Source organism: Populus euphratica, unplaced genomic scaffold, assembly GCF_000495115.2.
Source record: "Populus euphratica unplaced genomic scaffold, PopEup_1.0 scaffold61.1, whole genome shotgun sequence".
Classification (NCBI taxonomy): Eukaryota; Viridiplantae; Streptophyta; class Magnoliopsida; order Malpighiales; family Salicaceae; genus Populus; species Populus euphratica.
In genome coordinates, this window is record NW_011499941.1 from 189,412 (window position 1) to 201,442 (window position 12,031).

Below are 12,031 nucleotides of genomic sequence, written 5' to 3' on the forward strand. Positions count from 1 at the left end.
AGCAGGAATCGTGCCACCTCCTTTTAAGGCTCTTATTACTTGCCATCCTAGCAAGAAAAGGCCATTGGCTTGAACTAGTTTTACCAGGACGACCCTGAATGGGGTATGTGAAAGGGTTATAAAGTCAGATCATGTTTCCTAAGCTACTGATCAAAATGCAATAATCTCTTCCCTTCCCATTCCTTCCGAGTTAATTAATGCCCCAGCTTTAGAGCTTTTATAAATGCAAATCACCATGTATTTATAAAAGAGGTGCAAAGAAGTAAAGTGGTGCTCTTTAAGCTTCATGATAAATGGGAACTTTTATTTTAGATGACAAGTACCAATTATAGCATGAAAAACTACTACCAAAAGACACCAGCATAATCATCACCTTTTTCCCACTTCTTAATTCAAGAACATCACTGGTTATCATATAAAGCAAGGCAATTGTGAGTTTCATGCTTTCCAGATACAGCCGGGGAAAAAAATATAAGCCTCAAGCCTCCCAGCAAGTGCATTAATACCTGGAATGTCATATTGCGTGAAACAGGTGCCCACTCTTCAGCAAATTGTCTCTCCAGAGATTCAGGATCCGCAGTTGGTGGGACTCGAATATCAAAACCTGCTTCTGCTTCAGATGGCTGCAAATTCATGACAAATCCCTGGAATAGAAGGGAGAATATCGGTCCATCTAATCAATAACATGTAGGATCATGGAGTGCCATAAAGATTAGTACTTTTCCAAATAAATCAGCCAATCAACAAATAATTTATAACAGAGATTGAGTGCATTTATGAAAAAAATAAGATGTTTATTTGACAAAGCTTGTGACTTTTGTCCTGAGGCATTCATGCAAAGTGCAGAAAAACCCCTGCCTTGGGCCCTATGTTTACGTGTTGGAGCATTTTTGCAACATCTACAGCATAGCATGATTGGACAAAGACTGTCTCAAACTGTCCTTAAATCCTTGCTCTTTCTTCAGAATAATGTCTACCATAATTGTTCTAGCTAGCATAGTATTCATCAGTGGTATAAATCAGAGTTCTGAAATCGCGAGTTGGCTTGGGACCCGGCCGACCCAGGACTTGAATCAGATCGATTTAAAAACAATAAAAAAAAAAACTCGGTGTGACCCAACAAGTTGACCTAGTTAAAAACTAATTGCAAACTTATTGATTTTTTATTTTTTTATTTTTATTAAAACAATATCATCTGATTTTTTAAAAAAAATAAAATTTGATCTAAACAACCCGATAATCTGATCAAAACTCGAAACCCAAGCTTTAAACCAGGCCAGCCACCTGGCCGGGTCTTGAAACTATGGCCTAAATGAATCAGCAAAACAACTAGACAAATTAAAATTTCATCCCAGCTTACAGTAGGAGAAGGAGTGCCAGCCTTGAGGAAGACCATGTTGACAGAAAAGACCTCTCCTTCAGATTTTAAACCAGCCTTCACCAAATCAAACTGAGAAGCTCTAAACCTCCTTATACTCTCAACACTTTTCAAAAGATTCTCCATAGCACTATTATCATATAACTTAGCTCCATGTCCTGGTGGCCCAGTAGCCTTAATCACCAACCACCACGGATTCCTCTCCGCATAAAACGTCCTGTAATTCTCACTCGGTGATGCCAACCCTGTAATTTCCAAAACACAAAATTTAGAACTAATTAATTACTGGAAAAGAAAATTATATACAAAACTTTTTACCTTCATCAAGGGCTATCCCAACGTTCATGCTGTTAAAGATATCAGACTCAGCGAACTTCTTAGCACCATCACGGCTACCGATTTCTTCATCGGGGACAAAAGACAAGTAAACAGAACGAAGGGGGTGAAATCCAGAAGACTTCAAGCGTCTAATAGCTTCCAAATACTGCATGCCAACGCACTTCATATCCTGAGACCCTCTAGCGAAGATATTACCATCAGAATCAACATGGGCTCCAAAAGGATGGTGGGCCCACTTGTGCTGTTCTACTGGGACGACATCTGTGTGTGAGTTGAGAAGGATTGAAGGGAGAGATTGGTCAGAACCAGGCCATTTGAGGAGGACGAGAGGCTTGTCCTGGGCAAATTCGATGGATTGGAACTCGAGGCCGATGGATTTGGCTTGGGAGATAAGGAAGTCAGCTGATTGTTGGTATTGAGGAGAGGGCTGTGCAGTGTTGATCTGAAGGTATTGTTGGAACCTTGATATGATAGCTGCATCTTCTGATTCTGCTTCTAATGGATGGATTGTAAGGATTAGTAGAAACACTGAGAAGAGGAGGAGAAGGAGAAGATGGTTTTTGAAGCTGTAGAAGGCTGTCTCCATTTCTGCCAGTCAGTTAAAGTAAGTCACGACTTACTGCTGGCTGGCTAATTAAGCAAGGCGGCCAATAGAAAGAATATTTTCATCCGCTCTCACTCGCCGGCAGCGTGTTTCAGTCTTAGAGATGATCACTGTTGGGAAGTGGGAACTTGTGATGCATAGTAGACGACAGATATATCGTGACTGCAAGTTAAAAGTGATGACATTGCCGTTCAAAAATCTATACTGTCGCTGCTGGGCTTTCCTAGTACCTGGGACATTCACAACGCTACGATTCTTAACAAAGTCAAGATTTTCAAGCCCATGATCACAACTTATCCTTTTTCACGATCAGCCGAATGGATGAGTCGAATCACAGGCAACCTTTTCTTTTCTTTTAACACAGCAGAAATTACGGCCTTCATAGTTCATACTCCCTTCGTTTTCATGTCAGCTATGAAGATTGATTTGATTATTGGAAACAATAAATATAATAAACCTAGATCTCCCTCTCTCTTTTTCCCCCACTCTCATGAGTCATTTTTTAAAAAAAAAAAGAAGAAGAAGGTAAAACCAGTTCATGAACGTCTAGCAATAATCATCTAAAAAATAACGTATTCTCTGTAGGGGTATGCCTATTATTCCTGTAGTATTTTACTTATTCATTGGATTTGGATGGCAGGATTAGTCATGGTATGCGCAAGCTGGCCCGAACACCCACGTTAATCAAAAAAAAAATTATCTAAAAAATAAAAACAACATAATATAATAATAATAATAATAATAATAATACTATTAGTGGTATATGAAAAGTATACAACACCTCAAAGGTAAATCCAAGTTACCTTATAAATTTAAAAATAAATTAAAATTATTTTAAAAAAATAAAATAAAATTTTTTAACTAATCCCATCTAGATTTTTACAGTTAGGTGACTAGTACTATGCTGCAGGTCAACTTTTTTAGTATAAAAATATTTAAAAAATTAAAACTCAAGAGTGTTGGCTCTGTCTAATAAGCTAGATCCAAAAATCTTAGATATGACTGAAACACCAAACTAAAAACCTTAAATTTGTCTACAAGATCAAATCCAAAAGCCTTAGGTTGATTGCATCATTAGACCCAGAACCTTACCTATGCTTGGTGGAGTTACAAGACCTTCAACCTTAATTTACTTGGATCTGAAAAGAGATGTCAGCTTCAATTTATTTACGAAAATAATAATAATAATAATAATAATTGATTTTACCATTTAGATTAAATCTATATTTTTTTCAATAGTAATAATTTCTTTTTCAAATTTAATATTATTAATTAATATAATAGCATTAAACTTTCATGACATAAGTTTTTATAGTTTTTAATCTCTTCAAATAAAATTTATTGTTTTTCACTGATAGTGATGATTTATTTTCAAATTTCATAATAATAATAATAATAATAAATTTATCTTATCTAAATTCTTATAGTTTTTAATCTCTTTAAATTAAATTTATGATTTTTTAATAATAATAATAATAATTAATTCTAGCCTTATGATGAGTCAGCTTTATTTATGTGTTTATTTATTCTTACAAATGTAAATGTATTTGCGTAGCCCAAGTTTTTATAGTTTTGAATCTCTTCAAATAAAATTTATAGTTTTTCTTCGATAGTAATAATATTTTTTTAAAAAATTATTAATGATAATAATAACAATAACAATAATTTTTAATTTTACCTTTCAAATCAAATCTATAATTATTTTTCAATATTAATAATATTTTTTCTATGATATTGATAATATTAATTATAATAAAAATAATAATATTTTTAATATTAATAACAATATTAAATTTATCATTCCCAAGTTTAAGTGGATTTGACTACAATGCCAAATCCAAAAGCTTTGAGCCCCTTTTAAACGCTAGACCCAAGAGTTTTGCATCCTCTTAAATGTCATATTAAAAAATCGTGGATCTGATTACGATTTTAGATCCAAGAGTTATGTGTCTAGACATCAAACCCTAGAAACTTGAGTCTTAACACTAGATTCAAGAGCCTTGACTTGGTCTATAAAGCCAAATCTAAAAGCCTTGAGCTAACTTCAATATTGAACCTAAAAGCCTTGAGTCTGACAAAGTTGTAAGATCTAAGTGACTTGGGTATAGGCCTTGCCAGGCCCAAACAACTTGGGTCGAGCATCCCTTTGCAGCCTAAGTTACTTGAGTTTGAAAAGGGATGTCAGATCAAGTTAATAATAACAACAACAATAATTTATTTTACCCTTTAAATCAAATATATATTTTTTTTTATAGTAATAATATTTTTTTTTCAAATTCAATACATATAATAATATTAATAATAATATTAAACTTGTCTGACTCAAATTTTTATAATTTTTAATCTCTTCAAATAAAAATATGGTTTTTATTTAATAGTAATAATATTTTTTTTAAAAAATTATTAATGATAATAATAATAATAATAAACTCGTCTAAACCAAGTTTTTATAATTTTTAATCCCTTCAAATCAAATTTATGATTTTTCTTTAATAGTAATAATATTTTTTTAAGATTTATTAATAATGATGATGATAATAATATTGATGATAGTTTTACCCTTTAAATTAAATCTATGTTTGTTTTTTAATATTACTATTAATATTAATATTATCAATACTCACTTATGTCAGGTCTGGCTAAGCGGCAGACCCAACCAATCTTAAATACAAAATCCTTTTTTTTACCTTGAATCTAGCAGAACCCAAAAAATAATTAAAATAAACAATTTAATGTTACTTATATCAACCCAGTGAAATGATAGAACAATTAAACATGCCCAAAACAAGGAAACAACAATGAAACTATTGTCACCTCGTGTAAAATCAACCAAAATTAAGAGTTACCATGTAACCGGGTACATTACAACGAGACCTATATCTAACTAACAGTCACTCCCCACTGAACAAATCAGGAGAATGACATACATGTAGGAAAACATGTATCTAACTATCACCTCTCTTCCACTGAACAAATAAAGAGAATGACATAACCATTTAGTAGGTGGTCTAATTGTAAAAATTTAGGACAAAAAAGTTTGTTTTTTCTGTGGTTGCTAATATGATAATCATTAGAAACTTACATGGTTGTTAACTTTAAGATTCATGAGATTAGTCGAAATATATATAAACTGACTCGGACATCCACGTTAATAATTAAAAAAAGAGAGAGAAAGAGAATGACAAGACACCAAATATCTAATAATAACAAATTAATATCCCAACAACCCACAGTGCACACACCATAAAGAAATAACAAAAAACAAACTCATCAGAAATTATCGTGAAAATTAATAAATTTCTTTATGATAAATACTATTCTAATCCACAATAAAAATATTTATAATCTACAATAAAACACCAATTTTTATTATAATAATATTGAAAACATTATAATTTCATCTACTAGATTAATCAAAATTAATGAAGTTAATTAGGAATATATTTATTTTGAAACGTAGGCAAGTGACGATTCAATGGGTTAACTTGTACCGGACCACAAGTGCAAATAGAGAGGAGTCGCTGAGAAATAAACATTGAAAAGGTTAAGCGGTGTGTTTATTTATTTATTTATTTTCATGAACCCGAAACACAAAGATAAAGTTGAAAGTAAGTAAATTAAGATAATACAGTTATGTTTCAGGCATAAGAATTCTAATTTAACGAGGAGATAAAGACTGGAGAGAGTCATGCATGTGAGATGCGGCCATGCCACCCCTCCAAAATTGTAAATAACGAGTCCTGGAAAAGAAGGGAAAAGAGCCCAGATTGCATGACTAAACCGTCTCTCCCAATGATCAAAACCATATTTCCTCTTTAACTAAATCTCTATCTCCCAATAGGTTAGGTTTAGCGTTTTAGGTTTCGGTTAAGGTGAGTACAAGCAATGAATTAAATTAATGGAGTTACTAAACGTAGACAAATAGCGAAACAGAAGAAGCTAGCTCCCTTTTCAAATCCCACCGTAGAAGACGCCGACCTCCAAAAACAAAACCCCTACTTTCCAGCCTTTCACCGCTTAACCACCGCCACAGTTCCCTCCCCAAAGTTACTAACCAAAAGTTATATAAACTGAAAAAAAGAAAACCTCAGGAAACAATAAGAGGCAGCACGCACACCTATTCTAATGGAGGATTGCATGAGAAAGCTAGCTTTATGGCACACTCGAACATTCAATCCCATTATGACCCACGAAGAGCTTGAACTCCTCATGACTACCATGGGCTTCGTGGGGCTCCCTCGATCTTCCTCTTCGTCGTGGAAGGAGTACGCTTACATGGCTAAGCCACGTAATTACAAATACTGCTACGATCACTTGGAGGAGCAGTCGCCAGTGCCACCGCGACCCAAGCTGCCTTACCCTAAGATAGATGGCCTCCACCTATATACTTACCAAGCTTTCATCGACTCCGTTAACTTCTACCTCGAGATGTCTGACATCTCCGATCTCTTCCACGTCAGGTAAATACATCAATGCATTAATTTACTTGGTTTCCTCTTTTCATTAATTTTCCGTCTTTCTTTTTCCTCTTTTTTTTTTTTTTTATTTCCCTATGGATACCACTTTTCTAACTCTTCATGCTCAGCACTACTTTATAATAATAATAATATCAGTGTTAGCACAACCGTGCTCATGTTTTTGCTCATTAATGATGATGATAGGGGAATGCCGCTTTCTCGAAACGTGGATAGAGATTGGAAGTGGCGTCGAATGGAAGAAGAGGAGACTGTGTTTGTTTATAGAGAAGGGACTCTAGATCAAACGACTTACCATCTCTATCATTTGAACAAGCCAACAAGCAGTGGCAATGGCGATGATTCTGTGCTCATTCGAGACAAGGGCAAAAATGCTCCCATTACATGCATCGTCCCTTTGAAAGACATTATAGTTGTATGATTCAGCTCCTCTTTCCAATTCTTAAACGATCACCATGCATTAGGCAATTGATATTTCTTTTTCTTTTTTATTTATTTGTTTCAAGACTAATCTATACAGTAATTTGCTCATTACGTTCCCTCTCCTGCTTGCACTTTCTGAACAAAATTTTCTATATCTTCCTTCCGTCCTTTGCTATCTTTTCTAACAGTTAAGTTGGTGAAATTACTAGGCATTTGATGTCGAATTTTAGTGCTGAAAACATTCTAGCGGTGCCTTAATACCTAGGAATTTCCGCGATTAATCTTTCAAATCTCTGTCCGCCTAGTACAAGTGATCGAAACATTTCTAAATTATAATATATGCAGTGAGACGCAGAGATTTAGAACGGTTTAAAATACAGGCGACGTGACATGAGCCTTTGCAAATTTATCTTTATGCCCAGTTTGGTATTCAATATCGATCACACTCCCACCTAAGCCACTAGTCTAGCCTGCAAGCGTAAGCTTTTTCAAAGGAACCCTTCTATGTTGGATCCTTCTGTGAGGTGGGTCGGTAATGTTCTGAAATCTAAATTTTGTTCCATAAATCCCTCCTTTGTCAAGGAAAGGTATAGTGTTGGACTGGTCCTGTTGTAATAAAATACAATAAACAAAAACAAAATATACCTTAGGCTTGATAGATATTATCTTTAATGATATTAATTTTTTTAACACAATAGTATCTTTCAAGATTCAACAATTCCTCTAAATCAAGCCAGATTAAAATAAAAAAGAAATATCAACAAACCTTTCAAACACAAAACAATAATATTATGATTTTTTTAGCACACTTTGACTATAAATATATATATATAGGTTGCTAACATATAACATCTAAACAGAAAATAAATTAGAAAATTAAAAAGCTATTAAAAAATTAAAGAATTGTAAATAATAAAAAGATTTTAAAATAAAAAACTTGTTATGATTTTATGACTATTAAAAAATTAATTTCAGGTATTTATAAAATTATAATTTCAGAAAAAAAAAGATGTGCAAAAAATATAGATGCTATTTCGAGTACAAGTGCAATTAAAGATTTTTCTTTAGCTAAACCTTGTATACACGAATCATTATTTTTTTATTAACTATTATTTCATATTAAAATTTATTATATAAATACAAATAAAAAAAACTTTCAAAATAATATTTATTATTTTCTTTATTTACAAGAATTCCTACAGCAAAGCACACTAGCGCGAATGGCCAAGCCAACCGTTCGAGCACACAATTTATTTATGAGCAGGCTGCAGGCACAGCAGAGGCAACAGCGTGGTTATAACTTCACCATACATCTTTGCTTCATTTCAAAGAAGCCAATCAACTCCAAATATACTAATCAAGCTTCCAATTAGTCAATCACACTCTCTTCCATATGGCCACGGGGTTCCCCCTTGGTTTCTTCTCAAAAGACGAGCCAAATTATGTAAATAACAACAAATGTGTGCAGGCAAGTAGAAACAGGGCCAAAGACTTTCCGCTCTCCGTGTCTGCCACAACAACAAACCATGCAACCTCCATACACAATCCCTAAACCCTTTTTTGGGTTTACATTCCCAGCTTGAAAAAATCAAAGAAAAGAAGGCATTGCTTTTGTCCATGATAGACCAAAGCTACCCTTCCTCTCGGGTTTGCTGCACGTCCCTACATTTTGGACTACGGTCTTCCAAAGAGAGCCTATTTGTCAAATTTCACCGTTTCGTCTAAGGGGTGGCCATCTGACCAACAAAGCTAGCTTCATTTCAGCAAGGAGATTCGGGTCATTTCCCAAAGAAAGGGTGGTTTTTCTCTTCACTCGAGACCATAATTTCACAGGGAGGAGAAGAAAGGGAAAAAACAAGAAGAGAAGAATCTCATCAAGTACAAATCAGAATTCTCATGGTCGTTGCTTATCAAATGGGTGCTCTAAAAGCCATGCTTCTCTACTTGATTATACACCAGACATGGAAGATCACCGCTGATGATGAGGAATGGAAGTCTGCCACTGCAACATACGTTAAGGAAACAAATGGATCCATCGTTGTAGGTAATTCTCTACCAACTGGTCCTAGTAAGGGTGAAACATTCTGTTTCTTCAACTCGTAATGGTGTTTCATATTCCACCAAAAAAAGTTCCAGTTTGGATTGTAAAGATTACACTGCCATTGTTTAATGTTGCAGAAGGTGCTTGTGGGTATGCGGACCTTCACAAGGCCACCTATGGAAAGTACAGTGCTGGACTAAGTAGCATGCTGTTCAACAGAGGGAGTACCTGTGGGGCTTGCTTCGAGGTCAGATGTGTCGACCACATCTTATGGTGCCTGCAGGGTAGCCCCTCAGTCATTCTCACTGCAACAGATTTCTGCCCTCCCAATTACGGGCTTTCGGCGGATTATGGTGGCTGGTGTAATTTCCCGAAAGAACATTTTGAGATGTCAGAGGCAGCATTTACTGAAATCGCAGAGAGAAAAGCTGATATTGTGCCAGTTCAACACAGAAGGTATCACTAATCAATTCGCAATTACTTGCTAAATGAGTATAGGCTTCTCTATTTCCTAGTACCTTAGATGAGCAAACATTAATTATGCTAATTTTGTGTAGGGTGAAGTGTGTAAGAAGGGGTGGACTGAGATTCACAGTGAGTGGAAATTTTCACTTCTATCAAGTCCTGATCTCTAATGTGGGGTTGGATGGCGAGGTGATTGCTGTGAAAGTGAAGGGTTCGAAAACAGCTTGGATACCTATGGCAAGAAACTGGGGACAAAACTGGCAATCTAATGTCAACCTTATTGGACAACCTCTATCTTTCGAGGTTACAACCAGCAGCAGAAAAACACTCACCTCTTACAATGTTGCACCAGCAAACTGGCAATTCGGTCAGACATTTGAAGGCAAACAATTCTAGTGTGAGAGGCTTTTAGGCTCGAGGCAAAGGTTCACACTTCTCTTTTGCTTAGAATGACTAAAATTCTCCTGCTATGTGATGAAGTTGGTTCTTGGTCAAAAGAAGGTAAGAAAGTTGTAAAAGAAAGTTGGGGAAAAAAGGAGTGCAAGGTCCCAGTTTTGTCTCGTTACGTGCTTTTCAGAGTAGAAAGTTAACTGCTCTTGAAATGTGTAACTACTGAAATGTTTAAAGTTTACATTCACTTCAAAAGACAAGAGAAAAGTTTAAGATATGTATTTCTTACCGTGAGTTTTTTACCAGGCAATCCTTGCTTCATGAACTAGGCTGTACTTTGAGATGATTCACTTTGATTCTACAAGAATGATTATAAATTAAGCACAGCTGTGGAAATCATCAATGATGGAAGCTTTCTCATCAAATGCAAATGCTAGTATGTAATGCAGGGGAAAACAAAGAGAGACACTCATTTGATGTCCAAATTACAGAGGCTCAATATTGAAAACTGAGGTAAGTAAAGCACAACCAAAGAAGTGAATTTATGTTGTTGTAGAGATGACACAGCTACCAGGTCTAGAACAAATTGCTGAACCTTTCCAGTCACATGAGCTACCAGGATAAAACATTTCTTACTTTAATTCATTTGGGAGACAATTGAAATACAGTTGTCTCCACAGAGTTGTTGCTCTTTACATTTCCAATGTGTAAAATGGATTTTTTATTTTAATAAAAGTAATTATAACAACTAGGATAGATTAACAGAGGAAAGAAAATCACCCACTTCAACATTCATGTTCCAGTGAAAGGAGATTAAAAGAAGTGAGTTTCTACTACATATCTGATACAACTACAAAAAAGACCAAAATTAAACGAAGTAGCAAAAGAAGAACAAAGGCTATTGGTAATGAAAGAAGAGGTCATACAGATGGAGTTAAATGAAGAAACATATACCATGTTGGCATTGCAGAACCAAAAGGCCATGTATGATTTCTCTGTCAGCAACATGAAGTTGAACACACATTCCAGGTTGCTCTTCACAAGGTACTCTTAGTGCCAAGTGATGGTGAACTAACCAATTCAAAAGCTGGAATTTTGATCTGTCTATTACTTCAAGTAACTCAACTTGCTATCTCTTCCCCCGTCGTAATTGAGGGAATCACCATAATACCTGTAAGCATCCTGCCTGACAGTAACAGAATCGCCAATGTATTCTAAACCACTTGAAGTATGGAGACCTGTCATCCTATTACAACAGACTTGAATTGTATGTTGGAATTTTTTCTAATTTTAAAATTTTATTTTTTAATTGATGTTAATATTAAAAAATTAAATTAAAAAGATATTACTTCGTACATTTCAAAATAAAAAACATTTTGAAAAACAATTTATAAGATAACAAACAGGCACTTCATAGCACTCCGTAACAAGTCCACTCAGCTTAAAACTAATCGGAGTCATTAACAGTTGATTAAATTCACTGTAAATCACCACTAATTTCAGTCTCCAAATACCTAAAAAAAGAAGCCAAACCTCGTCAATAAATCCATTGCTAGACATTACTTTAATCATCTCATCATAAAACACCACTTGTGGTTCGTACCAGTACTCCTCTGTGATTGGGTTTTAAAAATAAATAATGAGTGATATTTGACCTTGAGAGCCAAAAGGCAGTGGTTCTGGCGGAGGAGTTGGCGAGGAACGGCAGTCAAGACGAACTTCAACAATCGGTTGAATTTAGGACGGAAGGCTTGATCAAGCAGCGACTTGTCGTTTTTGTAAGTAAGCTCGTTTTATTTCTGAAGGCTTGTATTGTTTGAATGGCGTCGATGCTGAGGTTTCTGCTTTTCCGAAACGATTGGCTTTGGATTAAGGAAATGGAAACTACTACTAGTATTGCTAGTTGTTTTTCTCTA

General features: G+C 35.0%; 2 protein-coding genes and 1 long non-coding RNA gene across 4 annotated transcripts in view; 1 reads left to right on the plus strand and 2 right to left on the minus strand.

The window, feature by feature from the left end:
* Positions 1-2,755, minus strand: part of AQI (Peptidase M20/M25/M40 family protein) — a 4,065-nt gene extending 1,310 nt beyond the window's left edge. The window contains 3 exon segments of the mRNA XM_011042528.1: positions 507-644; positions 1,361-1,623; positions 1,697-2,755. Of these exon segments, the coding sequence (XP_011040830.1) occupies positions 507-644; positions 1,361-1,623; positions 1,697-2,303 (1,008 nt within the window). The 5' untranslated portion in view covers positions 2,304-2,755.
* A 5,650-nt stretch (positions 2,756-8,405) lies between these two features.
* Positions 8,406-10,254, plus strand: EXPA20 (expansin A20). Its single transcript, XM_011042530.1, has 3 exons — positions 8,406-9,263; positions 9,398-9,716; positions 9,818-10,254. The coding sequence occupies exons 1-3, from the start codon at positions 9,116-9,118 to the stop codon at positions 10,119-10,121; spliced, it is 771 nt and encodes a 256-aa protein (XP_011040832.1). The 5' UTR covers positions 8,406-9,115; the 3' UTR covers positions 10,122-10,254.
* LOC105136991 (uncharacterized) lies at positions 9,584-12,031 on the minus strand. 2 transcript variants are annotated; one of them, XR_844453.1, is made up of 4 exons: positions 11,649-12,031; positions 11,070-11,301; positions 10,405-10,473; positions 9,584-9,667 (listed from the first exon to the last, which is right to left on the minus strand). It is a non-coding gene; the product is annotated as an uncharacterized LOC105136991 (long non-coding RNA). The 2 variants fall into 2 exon arrangements; XR_844452.1 differs by having other exon boundaries at positions 11,630-12,031.